This window comes from Muntiacus reevesi, chromosome 2, assembly GCF_963930625.1.
Source record: "Muntiacus reevesi chromosome 2, mMunRee1.1, whole genome shotgun sequence".
NCBI lineage: Eukaryota > Metazoa > Chordata > Mammalia > Artiodactyla > Cervidae > Muntiacus > Muntiacus reevesi.
This window is the reverse complement of record NC_089250.1, coordinates 183,140,182-183,162,269: the sequence shown is the minus strand read 5'-3', so window position 1 is coordinate 183,162,269 and position 22,088 is coordinate 183,140,182. Positions and strand designations below refer to the sequence as shown.

Here is a 22,088-nt window from a genome sequence, read left to right as displayed (position 1 = left end):
GGGCAATCTTTCTCGGCGGGGGGGAGTAGGTATTCCAAGTGTTACCGAAAGCGGCTACTCACCGCTCAAAGCCGATACCAGCCAGGCTGGTGGAAAGGAAAGTGTGCTTTATTTCAGATGCCAGTGACTGGGGCTGGGGGAGGGTGGATGTTGGTCCAAAGGCTGACTTTCCCCACCCCCACCCTGCCCACTGGCCTCCAGTGGGACATGAGCTTTTCTTTTTTTTGGGGGGGGGGGGGGCATGAGCTTTTATAGACAGAAGGAAAGGGCTACATGCAGAAACAGCACAGTCAGCTCTGACAGTCATCTTCAAATTGGTCACTGGTGGTCTGACCAGCATCATCTTGGTTGTTTTAGGCACAGTTAATCTTCAGTTTCAGGGTCCATTTTTCCCCATTTCTTTGAGGCCAATTTTCAGAATTGTGGCAGCTTCTGTGGTGGGTGCAGTCCGGTCACCAAGTAGTTAATTTTTCCACCTGATGTTTCAGTATCTATAAGACAGCTCACAGGATGTGGCTCAAAATATTATCTATAGCCCTTGAGAAAGAACTAAAGGTCCTCCTTGACTATGCTTAATGACTACATCATTATTATTTGGTCTCCTTTGACCATTTTCCTATGTTTCTGCATTTCTCATTTCTCTGATTAAACTTGTTTTTTGACTAAAGTTTTCCACGGACAGAAGGCAGGCAGAGGACATGGAGGGTAAGGACCATAGGGTCCAGCTCCATTTCACAGGGACAGTGGTCCTGTTCTCTGCTGACAACTTTCCCTCCAGTTCTGGAAGCTCTTGCCATGCCCACAGAGATGCTACAGTGCATGCCTGGCATAGACTCAATTGTGGACCCAGTAACAGTAATGACTGTACACAGATTACTTCTGCATTTCCTGACCTGTATCAGCTGGGTGAGGGCGGGGTGGGAGTGGGGCTTCAGCTGGCACATTTCTGGATTCCCCAGGCCCAGCAAGCGTGGATGACACATCCAGCTCTGCCCCTTTTTAGCTGAAGGACTTTAGGACTTTAGCAAGTCACCTGACATCCTAGATTCCACTTCCTCCTGCAGAAAACAGGGACAGTACCCCCAACCTACTCTCCCAGGGTGTGTGAAGGCAAGCCTGCTCACAGATGTCTAGGTCCCATAAGTGATCATTTATCTGAATATTTTGTTCCATTTTATAGGTATGAGGGGGTTCCCATTGTGCTACATGCTAATCAGGTTCATGTCATAATGATAAAGTCATCGTATCAACTAACAATGCTGGTGTTGTTGTTTAGTCCCTAAGTCATATCTGACTCTTGCAACCACATGGACTATAGCCCAGTAGGCTTCTCTGTCCACGGGATTTCCCAGGCTATAATACTGGAGCTAGTTGCCACTTCCTTCTCCAGAGGATCTTCCCAACCCAGGGATCAAACCCCGGTCTCCTGCACTTGCAGGCACATTTTTTTAAACCACTGAGCCACCAGGGAAACCCAATAAGTAACAATAGTGGGCCTCTTTTAAAACAGGGAATCACAGATGAAGTTAGTTGCAAAGCAGAAAGAGATAGAGAGGTAGTGACCAAGTATATGGTTACCAAGGGGGAAAGTGGGGTGGGTGGGACGAACTGAGAGATTGGGATTGACATATATATACACTATTGATACTACATATAAAATAGACTAACTAATGAGAACCTACTGGAGGGCTCAGGGAAGTCAACTCAGTGCTCTGTGGTGACCTAAATGGGAAGGAAATCCAAAAAAGAGGGGATACATGTACACATATATGGGCTTCCCTGGTGGCCTAGTGGTTAGGATTCAGCGCTTTCACTGCCACAGCCCGGGTTCAATCCGTGGTCGGGTGGGTTCAATCCATAGTCGGGCGGATTCAATTTGAGGTCGGGGAACTGAGATCCCACAAGTCACTTGCTCAGCACAGCCAAAATAATAAAAACAGACAAACAAAAACTTGCATTTTTATGCCACCTGCACTCTTCCCCCATCACATCTCTCTCCAGCCCCTGCCCCTATCACCAGGGATAACCATCATCTTGAATTAGGTGCTTACCCAAATTCCACCTTTCTTTACCCTCTACCATCTATGCTGTTGTTGTTTAGTCACTAGGTCATGGCCCATATACATTTAGAGATACCTACATGTATATGTTCCTAAATCATACACAGCATCATTCTTTTTTTTTTTCATTCTGTGTGTTCTTATAATTCATGGAAATGATTTCGTTCTGTCACTTGCTTTTTAGCTCAACATAATCTGTGAGATTTATCCATCCATCATTCTGTTGATCAACACTGAGATTGTTTTCAGGTTTTTATCATTACAAACATTGCTCTAAACACAGAAGCAGTCTTTATTACTTTAAAAATTAGCATGTATTAAGCATATATTAAGCCTTTATTGGGCTTCCCAGTGGTTCAGCGGTAAAGACTCCACTTACAGTGCAAGAGACATAAGAGATGCGGGTTCAGTGCTTGGGTTGGGAAGATCCCCTGGAGGAGGGCATGGCAACCCACTCCAGTACTCTTGCCTGGAGAATCCCATGGACAGAGGAGCCTGGTGGGCTACAGTCCACAGGGTGGCACAGAATCGGACATGACTGAAGTGATTTAGCACAAGCCTTTATTATGTATCAGGTATTTTATTGCATATTTAAATCATGAGGTTTCCTACCCCAGGTGTTACTATCCTCATTTTATTAATGTGTTATTCTTGTCTTCTCCCTCCTTCACCCCAACCCAATCACTCCCAGGGCCCTGTGGACTCTGCTTCAGGAATCTGGATCAGATCCCTCCCTGAGTGACTACCACCATCTCCAGTATTACTTCAACTTCAGACCTCAGGGCTTCCCTCTTAGTTCAGATGGTAAAGAATCTGTTTCCAATGCTGGAGACCTGGGTTAGATCCCTGGGTTCGATCCCTGGGTGGGGAAGATCCCCTGGAGAAGGGAATGGCTACCCATTCAGTATTCTTGCCTGGAGAATCCCATGGACAGAGGAGCCTGGCGGGCTACAGTTCATGGGGGTCCAAAAGAGCTGGACAGAACAGAGTGATTAACACTTTCACCTTCAGACCCCACAAGCTTCCAGCCGGTCTCACTGCGCCCCTATGGACTCCCTGACATCTGTATTCCACCAAGCTTCCTCTCCTACCAGGACACTATCCTGCCTAAAAGCCCAAACTCCTCCTTTATCCTGGCTCTAGGGATGTAACGTTCAATCTTCCTAGGAGCCTTCCAGAGACCCCTGCTTGGTCCCACCTCTCCAGTCTTGTCTCCCAAGGTTGGCCCCCTGCACCGGGACCACACTGGTCTCCTTTCTGACCTGCAAATGCACCCCGATCTCTTGGGCCTCAGGATCTTCACACTTGCGGTTCCTTCTGTGTGGACCCTTCCCCCCACAAACCCCCAGGCTAACTCTAAGCTACCTTCCCTCTGACACATTCACCCTAAGAAGGTCAGGTCCCCTCTCCTCTACTGCTTTTGTAGCATCTACCAAAGAGGTGACTAAACAATTATTTGTGCAATTATTTGTCCAGTGTATACCTTTTTCTTGGTAGAATGTAAGTTTCATGAAAGAAAGCACTTGCTCATCATCGCCAAAACCCCAGGGCATAGCAGAGCTGGCGGATGGGATCGCTCAATTGGCGGCTTTAAAATATACATGTATGAATAATAAAAAAGAAAAGAAAAAAAAATATGTATGAATGGATGAAGGATTTTGAACGAATTAATGTCCCCCATTCACAGATGTGGAAACGGAGAAGAGGAGCACGCAAGGGACCGGCAACGACAACGTGGCGCCCAAAGGCTGATGCCCCTTCTCGCCCGCGCCTTACCGGGTCACCTCCAGGAAAGACCCTTAAAGCAACACGACCCCTCGCCCTGCCGCAGGTAGGCCTCTTGGCATCTGCCTTAACAGCGCCGCGCGGCGCATTCTGGGAAATGTAGTCTAGCTGTCTCCCCGTTTCCGGCGTCCGCGACTTCTGCTTCCCGCGGGCACCAGCCTCTTGCGAGGCTTTGGGAAGACGGGCGAGACTGCGGTTGTGGATCCGGTTTGCGTCTGAGTTGCTGCTGCACCGGGCGCGCTGGCGTTCGCTGTGTAGCGAGGTCCTGTCAGCCTTAGTCATGCGCTGCGGCTCCTCCCCGGGCGCGGAGGTGAGTTCCGCACGGTCGCAGCCGTTAGGGCAGAAGCGGGAGTCGAACCTGGAGTGCCTCCTCTTGCTGGCCTCTCTTGCTGGTGAGGTCCAGGCCGCGCCTCAGAGCGAGTTCAGTCAGAGTCAAGGGTGGCTGAGTCAGGCCTCAGGTTGTCAGCGTTGTTATTTCGGGCTACAGTGGATTAGCCCGGGACTTAGGAACTAGAGTTCTGGAATCAAAAATGTGTGTTCCAGTCTCATTGCTATCACTTCACAACCATATTATCCTCCCTGGGCTCTATACCTAAAACTCGTGGAGCTTCAGGGTTATTTATTTATTTTTTTTTTTAACATGTAAAATAGAGATACAGCACCTTTGGCGTTAGTAACTTAGAAACAGAGTGGGAATGGGTATTGCCCGGCGCTCAGAAATTGGTGGCCATTATTATTCTTGTATTGGGGAGAAGCAGCAGGCGGGACAAGGAATTGGGGTTGGAAGTTGTTGGGGTCTTGAGGAGGGTGGGTCTTGACTCCGGAGGCCGTTGTCTCCCCGGCAGAGGGTAGGCAAAGGCACTTGGCATCTCTTTCAGAGGCTTAGCATGAACAACTTCGGCCTTTGGAAAGAAGAGTCTCCAGAGGCCACTTTTCTCCAAAGGTCACTTTTTTCTCCAAAGCAGTCTTCTCTGTCAGGGACAGGGAGGCAGGTTACCCTGGACCAGGTGGCAAAGGGTCTCTTCTTGACCAGACTCTACTTGGACTCCTCTGAACTCTCTTCTCAGCTAGGCCCTGATTTCTGGGCTTCCCTGTTTATTTCTGCATTGTTTGCTTGTGGCCATTTTAGCCAGAACCACCCACGGAATTGGGTTCCTCATCCTTCAGCATCCTCCAGGTGATGTCTCGTCACCATAACCTTCCTTCAGCAAGAAACCCTTCTTACCCCTTACGTTTCCTTTTACCAATTTTCCATCCACTGCCACTCTGCCACCTCAGTCCCCAGGCCTGCACCTTGGCTATAAGTTCCCACCTTTCCTTGTTGTATTAGGAGATGAACTTGATCTCTCTCTCCATTGCAGTGTAATAGGGAAGAACCTTTGTAGTCTGTTGCAGGTTAATTACTAAAGGGATGTTGCCTGTAAGCTTAAATTATCCATAATGGCTCTGGGAATTATCCATCTCTGGGAATGCTGCCTTCCAAGTAATGATCATTAAGCGCAAATACCTTTGTTTAGGGCTTCTCAGGCAACTCAGTGGTAAAAGAATCCCTGTGTCAATGCAGGAGATGCAAGAGAGGCTGGTTCAATCCCTGGGTCCAGGAGATCCCCTGGAGGAGGAAATGGCAACCCACTCTAGTATTCTTGCTGGAAAAATCCCATGGACAGAGGGGCCTGGTTGGCTACAGTCCATGGGGTCACAGAGAGTTGGACATGACTGAGTGACTCAGCACACAAGCACCTTTGTTGAGCTCACTAGAAATATCCTTACCAGACCCACGTGTGAATGACGGCAAGAAATTAACACAGCCGTTCTGGAGGCTGACCAGAACCAGGAAATGTTTGATTTTACGCCCTCCCCTTTTAGTATAAAAGAAGCCTGAATTCTAACTTAGGCAAGATGGTTGTTCGGGACACAAGTCTGCCATCTTCTCAGTTTGCCGACTTTTTGAATCAAGTTGCTGTTCTTGCACCAACAACTCGCCTCAATTTATTGGCCGGTTGTGTAGCCAGCAGTACAAGTTTGGACTCGGTAACAGCAGTGGTCCCTAAAAAGTGGCATCAATAATTTCTTTTCTTAGAAGTGGCTTAAGAAGCTCCATTCCTCAGCTGTTCCTCTGTGTGTCTGTCTGTCTCACAGGCTGGCTCTCCTCTTTGTGATTGGCTTCAGCCCACAGCAGATTCTTAGAGGGAAGCTGGACATTTTACCTCTATTTCTCTTCCCTAGCTCTGGCCTCCTGCCCTTTTAAGAAAGCCTTTGGAGAAAATACTGAAGCCAAGGAGGTGCTGGCTTCCCTTTCTGAAATGGAGGCCAGGTGAATGAATGGTCTTTTGTCTAAATATTTTCTACCTAAAAGAGCAGCTGCATTGCTCTTTCCCCTCCCCGTGGTGTGTTTTTCTTCAAAGCAGTATCATCACCTGCATCATTTTTTTTTTCTGTGTATAGACTTACTGGCAGCTCAGATGGTAAGGAATCTGCCTGCAATGCAGGAGACACAGCTTCAGTCTCTGGGTCGGAAAGATCACCTGAAGAAGGGAATATGGCTGCCCATTCCAATATTCTTGCCTGGAGAATTCCATGAACAGAGGAGCCTGGCAGGCTACAGTCCATGGGGCTGCAGAGTTGGACATGACTGAGCAACTAACACACACAGGCATACCTCGGAGATACTTCCAGTTTGGTTCCAGACCACCGTGAGAAGAGGCTATCACCATAAAGTGAGTCACATAAATTCTTGCTTTTCCAGGGCATATAAAAGTCAGGTTTATGGGGACTTCCCTGGTGGTTCAGTGGCTAAGACTCCATGCTCCCAGTGCAGGGGTCTGGGTTCGATCCCTGGTCAGGGAACTAGATCCCACATGCTGCAACTAAGACTCAGTGCAGTCAAATAAATTAAAAAAAAATAAAGTCAGGTTTATATTATACTGTAGCCTATTAAGTATGCAGTAGCGTATGTCTAAAAACTCTACAAATCTTAATTTAGAAAAATATTGCTAAAAAATGCTACCATCATCTGACAATACAGGGTTTCCACAAACCTTCAATTTGTTAAAAAAACGTAATATATGCAAAGTACAATAAAGTGCAATAAAATGAAGTCTACCTATACATCTTTGTGCCAGAAACAGCCCAGAAATGTGTTAGTGGGTTTGATTTATCTCACACAGGATTTAATCCCATTTTGAGTCTGCATTTAAACTTGGGAGTTTTCACCTAAAAATCCAAATATTTAGATTCTGCAAAGTGACCAAATTGGCAGGCAGTGTTGGGCCTGTGTCCCCCACTGCTTCCGGTGGCCTTGTATCTGCTCCATCTGCCACATGGCACTGTTATGTTTCTTGTAGAGAGAAAATCTCCACACTCAAGTCACTCTCACACACAGTAATACAGAAGAAAACCCAAGAGGGACATGTTTAAAGAAAAATGGGAGAGCGCGTATGTCTTTGTGGAAAGCAAGAATATTCCAGAATGTTTAGTATCTATGTCAAAAGCCCATTTTTACCTTCCTTTCTGACCCTTGTGGGTATTTGAGCAGGTGACCCCAGGCCCGGAGTGGGTGATAGTCTGAGGGGGGACTTTTGCCATTCCAGGGACTGGTGGTGTTTGTGGGTTCTGTGTGTTACGGACTGGACTGTGACCCCCAGAACTCACACTGAAGCCCTATCATGACTGTATATGGAGACAGGGTCTATAGGAGGTAATTAATATGAAAAGGAGAGAGAGAGCACCGTTTTTTCCCACCAAGTGAGGGCACAGAGGAGGCACCATCCATGAGCCAGGAAGAGAGTCTTCACCAGGAACCGAATCTGCTGGCACCTTGATCTTGGACTTCCTGCCTCCAGAACTGTGAGAGATAAATGTCTGTTGATTAAGCCCCCTGTCTCTGGTACTCTGTTATGGCAGCCCAGCAGACTCTAACACTGTTTTTCCCAAGAGAAGTATGTGAATCATCACCCTGTCCTGAGCCACAACTGAGCCGACCTTGAACAGGAGACTTTCCAGACTTGACTACATCTCCACGGGTGAGGATTTCCAAGCATGCCTGGTGGTCCTTGAGTCCCTTCCTTCCTCCAGACTCCAGCCTTTTTTCGTGATGCCGCATCCTTTGCATCCTTCATGCTTTGCACACCTGTTGTCACTCATCTGCTTCTCATTTAACTTGCTGACTTAAGGAAAAAGACAGATAGTTTCAAATGCTGGGTGGTTCGAGGTGTAAATGGTATCTCCTGCCTCCCTGTTAACTGATGAATCCTCTTGTGTGTCTAAAATCTCATGATGGAACCAAAACACAGCCAGACTCCATGGAGAGATTTCACAGTATTGCCCAGCAAGCACTCTTATTCTCCATCCTTTCTGTTAATGAAAATAATAACAAAACATTTGCCGTTCACTGAGTGCTCCTATGTTTGAGTCTAGAGCAAAATATTTTAATGTACTCTGTCATTTAATTCTATTATAGTAAGTATCCTCTAGGGAATAGGTACCATTAACCCCCATTTATATTATTGTCAGAATTAAGAGGGTTGTTTTTTTTTTTAATTTTTATTTATTATTTATTTTTGGCTGTGCTGGGTCTTTGTTGCTGGGCACAGGCTTTCTCTAGTTGGGGCGAGCAAGGGCTACTCTTTATTGCAGCTCAAGGGATTCTCATCGCAGTAGCTTCTGTTATGGAGCACCAGCTCCAGGCATGCGGTTTAGTAGTTGCAGCCCACAGGCTTAGTAGCCTCACAGCATGTGGAATCTTACCAGACCAGGTATCAAACCTGTGTCCCCTGCATTGGCAGGCAAATTCTTAACCACTAGACCATCAGGGAGGTCCTGGAATCAAGTTTGTGATAAAGTTGGGCAACAGAGTTCAGTGTCTAAAGAACAAATTCCACCCACTTATTTATTTGAGCCTCTACCATTAGTATATGCCAAGTAGATCTATTTAGTGTGTTGAGAAAATTAGAGGGGCCCTGCTTGGGCAACTCAAAGGAGAATCTTGGGACAGGACTAGAGTCTTCCAAGAAACAGCTTGCGTATTTACTGTGGGTCAAAGCTTCAGTTACGTAGGTGGCATTCAAGTTTACCTTTAGGAGAGTGTTCTAAGGAGCAGAGTCTGAAGCATGCTTGCCTGAGTTTGTCTTGGCTTTTACACTTTCCTAGCCGTGTGACCCTAGGCAGGGCTCTGCACCTCTCTGAGCCTCAGTTTACTTAACTAAAATGTGGGTCACGATGATGTTTACATGATTGTCATTATGAGGATTTTAGTAAGTAAAAACATGAGCTCCCTGGACTTAGGAAGTACTTAAAAAAAGTTAGCTTTTATTGTTAGCTTGCAAAGGCCTTAGAAAAAGTATAACAAAACACCAATTACATGTTAGTTTTGGAAAACTAGTTCTCTGGTGACTATCTGATATAGTTCAGTTGAATTATGGACTGTAGCCTGCCAGGCTCTGTTCATGGACTTCTCCAGGCCAGAATACTGGAGCGGGTAGCCGTTGCCTTCTCCAGGGGATCCTCCCAGCCCAGGGATTGAACCCAGGTCTCCCGCATTGCAGGTGGATTCTTTCCTGTCTGAGCCACCAGGGAAGTCCAAGAATACTGGAGTGGGTAGCCTATCCCTTCTCCAGGGGGTCTTCCCGACCCAGGAATCAAACCGGGGTCTCCTGCATTGCAGGCAGATTCTTTACCATCTGAGCTACCAGGGAAGCCCATAAAAAAACACCCATCACATATCAAGTTTTGAAAACTGTAGTTCTCTGATGACCTGAGATAATTCAGTAGAATTAGCTAAACTGGTAACCTTGTACTGAATTGTTGGTCCTTAGTTATTTGGGCTTTGGGAAATTGCTACCACAGGTGACTTAGACTTGCAGAGTGCTGGATCATAGACCATCTCTTCCCAGCCATAATTAAGTCATGGGAGTAAGTGTGAGCTGAACCAATGCCCAGTTGTGATTATGAATTGTGTGCCATCTGTCTGAAGATGATCTTCCCCTCTGTCTTCAGAGGAGGACATGTGTGAGTGAACCTCTCAGTTGTTGGCCTGCTTCAATGAGTGTGAGGCTGCCATTTTATTTATTTATTTTTAATATTTATTTATTTGGCTGTGCTGGGTCTTAGGTGTGACATGTGGGATCTCCCATCAGAAATTGAACCCAGGCCCCCTGCATTAGGAGGGTAGAGTCTTAGCCACTGGACCACGAGAAGTCCTACGCTTCTGCTGCTGCTAAGTTGCTTCAGTCGTGTCCGACTCTGTGCGACCCCATAGACGGCAGCCCACCAGGCTCTCCTGTTCCTGGGATTCTCCAGGCAAGAACACTGGAGTGGGTTGCCTTCTCCAAGAGAAGTCCTATGGCTGCCATTTTAAGTCGAACTGTTTTGTAAACTCCATAAATGCTATGAAAACAAGCTACCTTTATAATTATAAATAATTATATGTGATTATAGATACATGTACAGCAATAAATACTTTTCCTTCAGACTCCACACCGTGCTTGGCACTTTAATGAACTGTGAACCTCTTACAGGAACTCCATGGCCCCAGGCATCTGAGATCCACAAATCTGGAGGCCTGTAGGCTTCATCCCAGTATGGTTGCAGGTCATGAGCTGGTGTTTATGGAGCACCTGTTAGATGCTAGACATCATCAGAGGGACTTTATAAGCTCAATCTCATCTGTCAGCTCTCAGAAGCTGGAGCTATGACAATCCCCATTTTACAGATGAGGTAAAAGGTAAGGCTTACCCAGTTACTAAGTGGTAGAGCCAGGATCTGGTTTGGGTGTGTGTCAGTGTAGGTCCAAATCCATACTGGTGTGCATTGGTTATGGAGTGAATGTGTGTCCCCCTCAAAATAGATTTAAGAAGGAAATCCTGGGCAAAGTAGAAATGTATCCTTTAAAACTCCATTGGCCATAGTCACTGAAAACTGCCCAGAGAGGAGAGGACCAGGGCTATGTCAGTCAGGCTGTGGTCACTACATGGACTTTGCTGACTTGTGTGTATCTGGCCCTGAGGAGATGATGCAAGACACAAGGCCAGGGCCCTGCAGCTAAGCAGGAGGCCGTTAGAAACTGGAAGGTGTGGGGCAGGTTTGAGGATGGTAGTGTCCCCACCCCTGTCTGCCCCTCCAAACAGAGCCCAACATGTCTCTTCTGTTTTCCTCCTTTTCCCTGTTGTACATCTGTCTCTCTTCTTCTTCTTCCTGTTCTCTCTCCTTCCTCCCCCGCTACATACCTCTGTGACTTGTTCAAATTTCCCCTTTCCACTCCCCGCTGAGGCTGACAGAATGGCAGGCTGCTTGTGCTCAGCTTGAGTGCCAGTGCTCTGGACGGCCCCACATCTTGGTTCTGGTTCCCGCCAAGAGCATGGCTTTCCTGACCAGCAGCCCAAGATTGTAAGGGGAAAATGAAGCACATGTGGTCCTGACTTGCTTGAAGCCCCACCTCGAGGCTGCCCTGAAATCTGGTGTCTTCCCTTAAAGATGCCTCCCACTCCGCAGGGGTGGTCCCTAGAAGTCAGGGGGTGGGCAGTCCAGCGTCTTGTTCTGCCTGTGTGCCACAAGAAAAAATGGATGTTGGTTGTAGGGGGAGAAGTGGAACGTGAGCAAGAATGGAGAGTGAAGCGAGAATGAAGTGGATGGAAAGAAGGAAGCCAGTGGGAGGTGCTAGGCCTGGGGATGCCAGCGCTGAAGGACTCAGGGTCGTCTGGTGGTTAGTCAGTGATTTTACGGAGCTCTCACTACTCACCGCCAGGCACACAAGCCTCACCATGATCCTCTGCCTGCTCAGAGCTCCCTCCCTGCCTCCACCTCCCTCCTCCAAGCTCCACAGGGACACCAAGGACTGACTGTCCAGTTCACCTCCTGTTCATGGTGCCTCCTTGGGTCAGAGCAGAGGCTAATAAAATACATATTTGTTGATCAGATTAACAAATGAAGAAATAAGCAGTTGATAACCAAGATGCACCAAACAATTTTATCAGTCTTCATCTTCCAGCCTCTAAAATTGGAGTTGAACTAAGACACCTGAGTTCCAGCCTCACCCCAGCTCTGCACCTGCTGGGTGTGTGTGTCTTTGGGCAGGTCATTGAACCTCTGTACCTGTGTTTTGCTGTTGCTGTTTAGCTGCTAAGTTGGCTAAGTTGTGTCCGACTCTTTGGCAACCCCATGGACTGTAGCCCTCCAGGCTCCTCTGTCCCTGGGATTTCCCAGGCAAGAATTTTGGAGTGGGTTCCCATTACCTCCTCCAGGGGATCTTCCAGACCCAGGGATCGAACCAAGGTCTCCTGCATTGCAGCAGGTTCTTTACCATCTGAGCCACCAGGGAAGCCCTGCACCTCTGTTTACTGACCTTATAAAGCAGGGATAATAAAACCTCCTTTGTTTCAAAGAGGAACCGATTTAATAATTACAAAGCGTTTAGAACAGAGCCTGGCACATACATAGTACTATGTAGGTAAAACAGTAAATTTCCAGGGTCCCCTCCACCTTGGGACTTTCTCAGGCCGGGGGCGGGGAGTGGTAGAACGGAGGCTGGGAGAATGGCCAAGTAGCTGGGTAGCCGCTGTAGCACTCACACATGCGCACTGGAGGTTCAGGGCTACTATCACCTACAATGCCTACTGGAGTGGGTAGCCTACCCCTTCTCCAGTGGACCCAGGAACTGGGGTTGCCTGCACTACAGGCGGATTCTTGACCAGCTGAGCTACCAGGGAGGCCCACAGCGCCTCCCAGGACCCTTCCAACCCAGGGCGCGGCTTAGCCGGGGGAGGACTACATTACCCACAGTGCATCCCGCGGGGCCTCAGTTCAGTTCAGTTCAGTCGTGTCCGCCTTTGTGACCCCGTGGGCTGTAGCCCGCCAGGCTTCTGTGAACTGAGCCGGTCCCACCTCGCGGAGCAGAGTCGCTCCGTAGTTCGTTTCTTTGCGTGAAAGTCGGTTCAGCCAATAGGGTTCAGCCTAAGGGCTGCGTTACCTAAGGTAGCCTAAGGTTCAGCCAAAGGGCTGCGTTACCGAAAAAGCCTCCCGTTGGCCCGCCCACCAAGACCCATTCCCATTCAACAGCGGGCTTGAACGTGTGAGGACTACGTTACCCAGAATGCTTCCCGTGGGCGGCCCTCGCGGCCTTGCTCTCCAGCTCGACGCGCGGCTCAGCCAATGGTCGCTTCCGAGCGTTCGGGTTTGTGATGCACGGATACTGGTCCTAGTTTCTGGACCGCCTAGACCTCCGTACCCACTGTCCCACTCCGGTTCCACCCCGCAGCACCGGCCCGCCGCGAGCTCCCCACGAGTCGCAGTGCTGTCGGTGAGTGCGGACGCAGGGTCCCCGCTCGAGCTTCTGTCTGCGGCGCTTGATGGAGCGTGGTTTGTGTTCGGCCTCGGTTCTAGCTGTCCCTCTTGCTGAAGGGGCGAGACGGCAAAGCAGGTCGGCCAGAGAGTTCTGACCTTGTCAAGACACTGGAAGGAGAGGGGCTGTGGTGGGGCTCGTGGAGCCCGAAATCCGGGTTCAGGTTGGGATAGAATCTAAGCCTTCCTGGGCAGAGAGGTCCCAGATTCTCATTATATTTTCGAGGGACCTCGTCCAAAAATGGCAAACTGTGAAAATGAAAACTCTCTCGAATTGTGACCGCGTTCCAGGCTCTGTGCTAAAAAAATAAACCCTTTTAAAACATCCTGTTTAGTCCTCTCAGCAACCTCCTCTTTCACTTGAGGAACTGAGGCCCAGAGATTAAGAAATTCTTGGGGGGGGGGGTGGGATTCTCCTGGGAATTATGGGGTTAGTAGCGAAGACAGGTTGATCTACTTTAACTGTTTCTTTTGCCGATAAGGGAGAGTTGGCCTTGGGGCCAGGGCAGGGGCTTATGGGCGCAGAACGCTTATCCAGCCCCTGTGCTGCACCCCGTATGAGTTTACTGTCTCTCCACAGAGCCCTGAAAACATCTTTCCCAGTGTCTGGCCAGAGGTGCAGGGAGAGACAGGCGTTATCTCCAGGCCGGGGAAAGGGCAAGGGCCGCCAGAAGCAATGGCGACCGCTCCCGGCCCGCAGCCTCTGGCCCCCCTGGAGCAGGAGGGTGACATCCTCGAGGGTGACATCCTCGTCGTGAAGGTGGAGGATGACTACTGCTGGGAAGAGGAGCCCTCCTCGGAGGCGGAAGACCCCAGCCCTGAAACCTTCCGCCAGCTCTTCCGGCTGTTCTGCTACCAGGAGGTGGCGGGACCCCGGGAGGCCTTGAGCCGCCTCTGGGAGCTCTGCTGCCGCTGGCTGCGGCCCGAGCTGCGCACCAAGGAGCAGATCCTGGAGCTGCTGGTGCTGGAGCAGTTCCTGACGGTGCTGCCGGGGGAGATCCAGGCCCGGGTACGGGAGCAGCAGCCAGAGAGTGGTGAGGAGGCCGTGGTCCTCGTGGAAGGGCTGCAGCGGGAGCCCAGGAAGCAGAGGCCGCGGGTGAGGTGGGGGGCATTTGAGCCCTGAGGTGAGGAATCGGGGCCCTGCTCCTGAGGTCTGCATTTGTAGGTCCCGTGGGCTCTGACTGACATTGAGGAAGGTAGCTTCAGAGTTTCCTAGCTCTGGCTAGTGTGTGTGTCCATCTATTGTTTAACCACCATAGTCCCAGTCGCCCTTTCTGAGCTACATGGTTTGGTTCCTTAACACCATACCAATATACACAGGTTTTCATGGGAGGGAGGCTGAAGGCCTTTTAAGGCTGGACCTTGAGAGTTGAAAAGATTCCCAAAGAGGGAGGAGCCCTGGGAAGAAAGAACAGGTGCTGATGGATGCTCTGATTAGAGCCCCTGTCTCTCCAGAGCGGTACCATTCAATACAGTAGCTGCCATGTGTGGCTCTTCTTTTTATTATAATTAAATAAAATATAAATTCATAGGTCATACTTTACCACCTTCCAGAGGCTCAGTCGTCACATGTGGCCAAGGGCTACTTGTTGAACAAGGATAGTGCAGATATGGGACACTTCCATCATCATGGAACGTTCTCCAGAGAGCACCACTCAAGAGCACTCTCCTCCTCCTCAGCAAATGCGGGGAGTCTCTTACATATCTCTTCTGCTTGGGTCAGATTGAGTCCTCCTGACTCGATACTTGGCAAACTCTGCAGGTCACCTTTTATCCTGTAGCAGTGCCATTGGCTGCACACTGCTGTTCTTTTGCATCTGTCAAAAGAGAGCAGCACCCACCCCCCACCAAAAAAAACCAAACCTGACCACAAGATGAGTCGAATGCAGTAAGCAAATCTTGCCTTGAGATGGCCAACAGGAATTCAGGAGCCCTTCTCAGACCCCCGCCAGCCTGGGCACTTGGGGTCCCTGGCACGGGCTTTCCTCTGCCACTGTGCACCATCATCTCCGGGTGACAGAGCTGTGGAATGTTAAGCCTGGAACAGGGTCCCTGGCACTGGTTTCACAGTTCCCCAGGGACGTCTCTTGTCCTTGGTATGGTTACAGTCAGTGTTCTCTGAGACCCGATTTCGTCTGATTCGCCGTCCCTGGAATTAGGAGGTAGATGGTTCCAGAGGACCTGGAGATGACCTTCAGAAGTGGAACAAGTGCAGTAACTCAGACTTCCAAGACGAAAGCTGATTCAGGGCCTTCCTGGCTCAGTCCTTTCGGGAACACTCATGGAAGGGAGGAAGGGTGAGAGTGTGATATGGTGTGACAGGGCGAGATGCAGAGTTTCAGGAGTGGAGCGGGCCTCCCCTTCCCCAGCTTGGGAGCCTGACCTCTTCCCGGGTCACCGGCCTTCCCCCTGGGGGCTGGCTGAAGGGCGGCACATGGATGGTTGCAGAGGCCGTCAGACTGAACAAGGCAGCCCAGTGATGAGGCAGAGCCTGGGACCAGGGTGCCCACGATGAGGGGTGGGGCACCTGTGGGCGCCCCCAGCCTTCTGGGAGCTGGCGGGCAGATCTCTGTCTGTTGTAGGATCCAGAGTTGCTCCCTGATGATGCACTGTCCCATGGGACAGAGGAGTGGTTCTCGAAACACCAGGTGGAAGCCCAGCCAGAGGAGCTGTCCCTGGGGGAAGGGGCTCAAGACTCCAGCCAGCCGCCCCCAGCCCAGCTGAGCCATAGACCAAGAGGAGACCCCTCACTCTGGCCAAAAAGGGGTGAGTATCTGCCCCTCTAGAGGAAAGCAGAGTGCTGCACTCAGGAAGGAAAAAGGGAAGGAGTGTGGCTGGTCAGACCTGCGTGCCTGTGGGGTGGGCGGGCTCCCTTCAGGTGAGCGTCCGTGAGGGATAGCTGAACCTGTCCAGCCTTTGCTGCTGTGGGCATGGGTGGGTGACTCTGTACTGTCTCTCCAGGCCCAGCAGCTTCACGGCATCAGGAGACAGCAGCCCTGGCCACATCCTTCCTTTCAGCCTGGTCCCAGGTGCGCAGCTTCCCACTCTGCAGCATCCCCATGCATCCCACGCCCTTGTTATGAGCACACTTCTCTCAAGTGGTCAGGTCTGTGGGTTTCTGAGGCAGACCTTCACCCCCTGGGAAGTCTTACCTGCTCTCAGATGCCACCTGAGTATCAGGTGTGTGCTGCAGGATTCTGTGTTCCCAGTGGTAAGCTCAGGCAACCGCTTCAAACCCAGCTGTATGTTAAAATCTCCTGGGATCAGGGTAAAAATTAGAGAATTTTCCCCCAGACCTGGCCTGGAATCCTAATCTCCTTTGTTTGTTTCAATAACAGCTCTGTTGAGGTGTAATTCACATACCATGCAATTCACCCATTTAAAGTATACAGTGTTTAGTGTATTTACACAATCAAATTTTACAATATTTTAATCACCTCCCCAAAATATCCCCCACTCATTAGCAGTCGCTCCTCATTTCCTCTCCCTCAGCTCCCTGGCAGCCCCCAATCTCTATCTCTGTGCATTTGCCTCTTCTGGATATTGTTTGGGTGTTAATTGTGCTCCCAGGTACCTTGGGTACCACTGGCCTAGAGGCATCCTGAAGTCCCCAGTCACCCCATTTGGGTCCCGGGCCTGGCTTGAGCTGAGGCAGGGCGGGCTAACTCATGAACCTGGAAAGTGTCAGCTCCAGCGGGTGAGATCTCAGCAGACGCAACTGCCCCCCGCAGCGCGTCTGTCCATGGCCCTGCGGCACTGCATGGAGCTTAGTGGTGACAGTGTCCTGAAGAGCAGGGTCCAGCCGTGCCTGAGCTGAGCTTCGGAGGGGAGGGTGGATAACAGCATGTGGAAAGGGAAAGGGTGGGAAGGGAAAAAGGCGGGGGAAGCAGGGCCTTCCTCATCACATAAGAGGAGGGGATGGGTGGGCCCAGCAGGCTGGCCCCGCCTGCATGGCCAGGGGCATGGGCTCAGCGAGCTGCGCTCCCGCAGGTGCCAGTGACCTTGGGGGGCGTGGCCGTGTACCTGTCCCAGGAGGAGTGGGGCTGCCTGGACCTGGCTCAGCAGGACCACAGCTGCGACATGCTGCTGGAGGATGCAGGTGCCGTGCGGAGACGCCGTCAGACGCTGCGCTATGTCTCAGAGTGGGCGAGTCTCTGGGGGGGTGCCCCTTCCTTCGGGCTCACTGAGGGTGTGTGTTGGTTTCCAGGACCCAAGGCCCCTGGCCACCTCCCTGTTCAGCACTTTCCCTGGCTCCCCCCACCTTTAGGAGCCGGTCCAGCAGTTCTCAAACTTTAGTGGCCTGAAGAATCCCTGGGGAGGATGTTAACAGTAGGAACTCGTGGGCCTCGTGTCCAGGGCTTGGCTGAGTGAGGCAGGGTTGTTCCCTGGCGAGTCTGCTAAGCAGCAGCTGCACGCAGCCCGCACCGCCAGGGTCACTGGGTGTCCTGTCAGCCCCCCGCCTGCAGTGAGGGCAGTGTGGTGCTTGCCCCATCTCAGGCAGACGCCCAGAGCTGTCCTGGGTGCCTTCTTGTCCTCCTTCGCCACGCGGTTGTCCAGTGTCAGTTCAGCCTCTGTGCCACACTCGGGCCCTGTGGGCAGGGCTTCTCTTGGCCAGGCTCTGGCTGTCTGCAGCCTCTCCTTACCACCCCACGCTGTCCCTTCTCAGCTTGCCCAGCCACTCTTGACACCTGTTCTCTTCCTGAGATGTTTTCTAAAGGAGTTGAGACCCTGCTTTGTATCAGCTGGAGTCCTCCAGAGAGAACGAACTATTAGGATGTGTGCATATGGAGAGGTTTATTTTAAGGAATCGGTTCTCATGATTGTGGAGGCTGGCAAGTCTGAAATTTATACAGCAAGCCAGCTGGCTGGAAACCCAGGCAGGACTTCTTGGCTGCTGTCTGGAGGCAGAATTCCTTCTCCAGGAAACCTCAAGTGTTGCTGTTAAGGCCTTCAACTGATTTGGTGAGGCCCACCCTCAATGTGGAGGGTAATCTGCTCTATTTATAGTTATCTGATTGTAGATATTAATTATATCTACAAAATAATCTCCACAGCAACATCTAGACTGGTATTTAGGGAATTATCTGGTGGCCAAGGTGATTAGGGCTCTGTGCTTTCACTGCCAAGAGTGTAAATTCAGTCCCTAGTTGGGGAACCAAGATCCTGCAAGCCACGTGGCCAGGAACAAAAAAAAGCCTGCTATATAACCAGAGAGTGACACCGTAACCTGGCCAGCTTAGCACAGAAAATTAATGATCACATACCTTGATTTATATCCTGATCTTTTCCAAACTTAAGTGTATACACAACAAGAAGAAACTTGTCTGTTGCTGAGAATACTGGCTTGCTGGGTCTGCAGTGTTGCTGTCCCACCTCTCTGTGCCCTCTGCTGTCTCTGCCTCCTGTGTGTTGTGACTCTTGGCCATTTCCACTCGGTTATGGTGAGACCCTGACGCCTCGGGACACCTGGCTTCCTTCCCAGAGCCAGGGAGAGCCGTGGGCCCTGTTTCCTCACTTCCTCCTCTCTGAGCAGCTAGTCTGCACAGAAGCCCAGCGCCTCCCTCTCTGTCTTTCGAGGCATTGAGCTTGTCCGCAGGTTCTCCTGACACCCCTTTGCCCTCACGAGGAGGGGGTTGTTGCAGTCCTGTGTTCCGTCCCGGCCACATTCACATCCTTTCTTCTCTTTCCCCACAAGCAGGACTCCCCACTCCTGGGCCCTGTCTGACCGCCCTGCAGGGGCGAGGAGAAGGCCCGTGGGACCCAGCTCGAGCAGCCTCAGGGCCAAGGGAGATCTCTGGTGGAGCCAGTTCAGGTAAGGTATCTTCGAGGAGATGGCATCCCAGATGAAAATCTCGCTTCTCCTGGGCTGAGACTTTGGTGACTGTGTCTGTGGGCTTCAAGCTCAAGGGCTTAGAGCAAGTGCTGGCAGGCTTTTTCCAAAAAGGGCCAGAAGTAAACAGGTTTTAGGGACCATGCAGTCTCCCTTGCGATGCCTCAGCTCTGTCGTCCTGGTGCAAAAGCAGTCACAGGTGGTAGGAAAAGACACGAGTGTGTGTGTGAAACTTCGCTTGCCAAGACTAAGCTCCACCTGAAGGGAAGGTCGGGGGAGACAGGTGGCTTGAGGGGCTCCAGAGGCACGCCCTCAGGATTGCAGGAGAGAGTCCTGCCAGCTCGACTGGGACTGTGCTGCACGCAGGTGCGACAGGGAGCCTAGTCCCAAGGAAGACATGAGGGGCCAGGTGGGGGCCCACAGGATGTCCCGAGTGTCGCCCGGCCAGCAGAGCTCACTCTCCTGGGCCTGCAGTGTGGGTGGAATTGCACAGTCATGTGGTCACTCGGTGTCACCGCCTGAAGAGATGCCAGACTCAGCTCTGTAAAAGCTCTCCCCAAAGGCCAGAGCGGTGGTTCTGTCACGTCTCAGCCGTACAGACGAGGCGAACATGAGCTCGAGCCCACGCTTGGCTTCCAGGATGAGCCAGTGTGGAGACAGGAGGGGCCCGTGGGGGGGGGGAGCGGATGTTTCTCAGAGGGCCTGTCCCTCCCCTGTTGAGTCGTGGGCTCCCACGTCCTCAAGTGTAGATGTGCCCGTCACAGCCCCACCTCACAGGCCTTGATGAGTTACTGTGTGTTTCTGAGTGTCTGCCCCTGATTTGAGTTCCTGGACTCAAGCTCTTGAGTGACGTGTGCCCGGGGAACGTGTGGAAACGGCCCTTGAAGGTACTGCCCTGCATCATCCGCCTCAGATGGGCCACCGCGCCCCTGCCCGCCTTCTGCGAGCGACCCTGTCCCTCCCCCCTCCCCGTGGAGCCCTCAGCCGTGTGCTGTCTGTCTCAGGGCGTGGGAGGCGCTTGGAGGCTGGAGAGGACACCAGGGCGGACGCGTCGCTGAGCACAGGGTGGGCCCACGCACGCCCAGATCTGGCTCCGGGGCCCGGCCAGACCAGACCCCAGCAGCCTCAGGACAGAGCGGGGCCCCTCGGGGTCCGGAAGCCACACGCGTGCCCCGTGTGTGGCAAGGCATTCCGCAAGACGTCGCACCTGGCCAAGCACCAGCGCACGCACACGGGCGAGCGGCCCTACCAGTGCCAGGTGTGCGGGAAGCGCTTCGGCGACCGCTCCAACTGCAGCACGCACCAGCGGGTGCATACGGGCGAGAAGCCCTACGCCTGCGCCGAGTGCGGCAAGCGCTTCAGCCAGAGCTCCAGCCTGGTCATCCACCGCAGGACGCACACGGGCGAGCGGCCCTACCAGTGCCAGCTCTGCGGGAAGCGCTTCAACAACAGCTCGCACTTCAGCGCGCACCGCAGGACGCACACGGGCGAGAAGCCCCACACCTGCTCGGCCTGCGGCAGGGGCTTCCGCCGGGGCACCGACCTCCGCAAGCACCAGCGCACGCACGGCGGGGAGCAGCTGCCGCGCAGACCTCCAGGGCTCCAGGACACGCCTGGGGCCTGGGCCTGATCATTCGGGGACCTACAGGGTCGTTTCAGTCCTGGAGTCAGCCCCCCCATCTCCAGGCGTCTTCAGACTCTGTTCCCGTGGGCCCAGTGTGAGCAGGAAGCCGGGCCCGCAGGTGGATCAGGGTCTGGGGCTACCACAAAGGACCACATGCAGGGGTGCAGGAATTCTTAGTTCAGGGGCCAGAGTCTGAAATCAAGGTGCCTGCGGGCTGCTCCTTCAGGAGGCTCGGGTGGGGTCCGTTCTGCAGTCTCCTCCAGGCCTGTGGCCACAGGGCTCTGCCACCGCCCTCTCCCCGCCCCCCCCCCGCCCCGCCCCCTCTATGTGTCTCCACGTGTGCTCCTGTCTTGTAAGAACACCGTCATTGGATTTAGGGCACACTCAGTCTGGAACAACCTCATCTTAGCTTGTTATATTTGCAAGGACCTGTTTCCTCCAAGTGGGGCCCCCTCTAAGGCTCTGACTGTTGATTTGGGGGACACCCTTCAGCCCACTTTGGGGGAAGCCTTGGTGACTGTGGCCGCTTGCAGCTTTACATGTCCCCGTCCTCCCGGGATTGCTCTTCTCCTTCCCCCAACCTCACCGCACTTACCGGGTGTAGCCTGAGGGGGTTCTCCAGCATCACAGTCGTTGGGGGTCCCCCTTGCAGATCCACGGCTGTCCTGTTGGATGGATGGCTGGTGCGGGAACACTTCCCTGAGACCCTTCCTTCCAACCTCCCCTGCCCGCTGGGAAGTCTTGGGGGTTTCCCCAGGAGAGGTGCCAGGGCTGCCATTGTTCCGGCCCAGGTGGCCATGTCCCAGGATGCAGGCTGGCCTTGGTTGCCCCTCCTTGTCTTTCTGATGTGGCCATGCCTCTCTGATCGGTTCCCATCTGTGGCCTCACACATGGCCGAGTGGCGCAGTAAGAGGCCTTGTTTGCTGTCGCCACGAGTGGGGCAGCTCTGAAACCTCTGGGTTTCAGAATGTTCCATCCCATCACTAGACATACTGTTACTTTTTCACACACCCCACGCACCCCGGTGTGAACTGCCCTTCTCTGTTCCCTTAATAAACAGCGTCTGTCAGTCATCCTGGCCGCTGTGCTCTGTTCTGTGTGTTCTCGGGAGACTGGGGCCACCCAGTTTAGGGATGGCTTCTCCCTTCTGGGCCAGCTTGTGGGACACGTAGCGTCCACCCAGATCCAGCCACGTCAGTGTCGCCAACGGCCCACCCACCTGCCACTCACAGACTCACTTCTCACATCCCGTCTGCTGCTGGAGGTAGCTGCGCTCTGCCAGGCCTGAGAGCAGGGCGAATCCAGTGCCTGTTCCCTGACACTCTCCCTGTCCTGTAACAGGACTTCACGTTCTCCCATTCTCAATGGAAACTGAGGTCTGAGAGCTTGAAGCACCTTGTCCAAGGGGCAGGACCCGCTCTCAACCCTCACCCTCCTGGCCTGCTGCTTCAACAGT

At 52.2% G+C, this 22,088-nt stretch overlaps 1 protein-coding gene across 7 annotated transcripts; it reads left to right on the top strand.

The window, feature by feature from the left end:
- The first annotated feature begins 4,008 nt into the window (after positions 1-4,008).
- Positions 4,009-21,695, top strand: ZNF500 (zinc finger protein 500). Of its 7 annotated transcripts, XM_065924269.1 has the most exons (10): positions 4,046-4,155; positions 6,072-6,159; positions 6,291-6,562; positions 10,361-13,137; positions 13,759-14,274; positions 15,761-15,944; positions 16,140-16,207; positions 17,169-17,277; positions 18,877-18,990; positions 20,013-21,695. In XM_065924269.1, the coding sequence occupies exons 4-10, from the start codon at positions 12,931-12,933 to the stop codon at positions 20,636-20,638; spliced, it is 1,824 nt and encodes a 607-aa protein (XP_065780341.1). In that variant the 5' UTR covers positions 4,046-4,155; positions 6,072-6,159; positions 6,291-6,562; positions 10,361-12,930; the 3' UTR covers positions 20,639-21,695. The 7 variants fall into 7 exon arrangements, with proteins under 7 accessions (XP_065780343.1, XP_065780340.1, XP_065780345.1 ...); XM_065924268.1 differs by lacking the exon at positions 6,072-6,159 and having other exon boundaries at positions 4,020-4,155; positions 12,897-13,137; XM_065924273.1 differs by lacking the exon at positions 6,072-6,159 and having other exon boundaries at positions 4,020-4,155; positions 10,361-10,566.
- Positions 21,696-22,088: the final 393 nt, after the last annotated feature.

Coding starts and splice junctions, on each gene's coding strand:
- ZNF500 (XM_065924268.1), top strand. CDS start 12,931: ATGCTTCCCGTGGGCGGCCCTCGCGGCCTTGCTCTCCAGCTCGACGCG. Junction 16,208..17,168: donor TCCTTTCAGCCTGGTCCCAG/GTGCGCAGCTTC, acceptor GCGCTCCCGCAG/GTGCCAGTGACCTTGGGGGG. Junction 17,278..18,876: donor CATGCTGCTGGAGGATGCAG/GTGCCGTGCGGA, acceptor CCCCACAAGCAG/GACTCCCCACTCCTGGGCCC.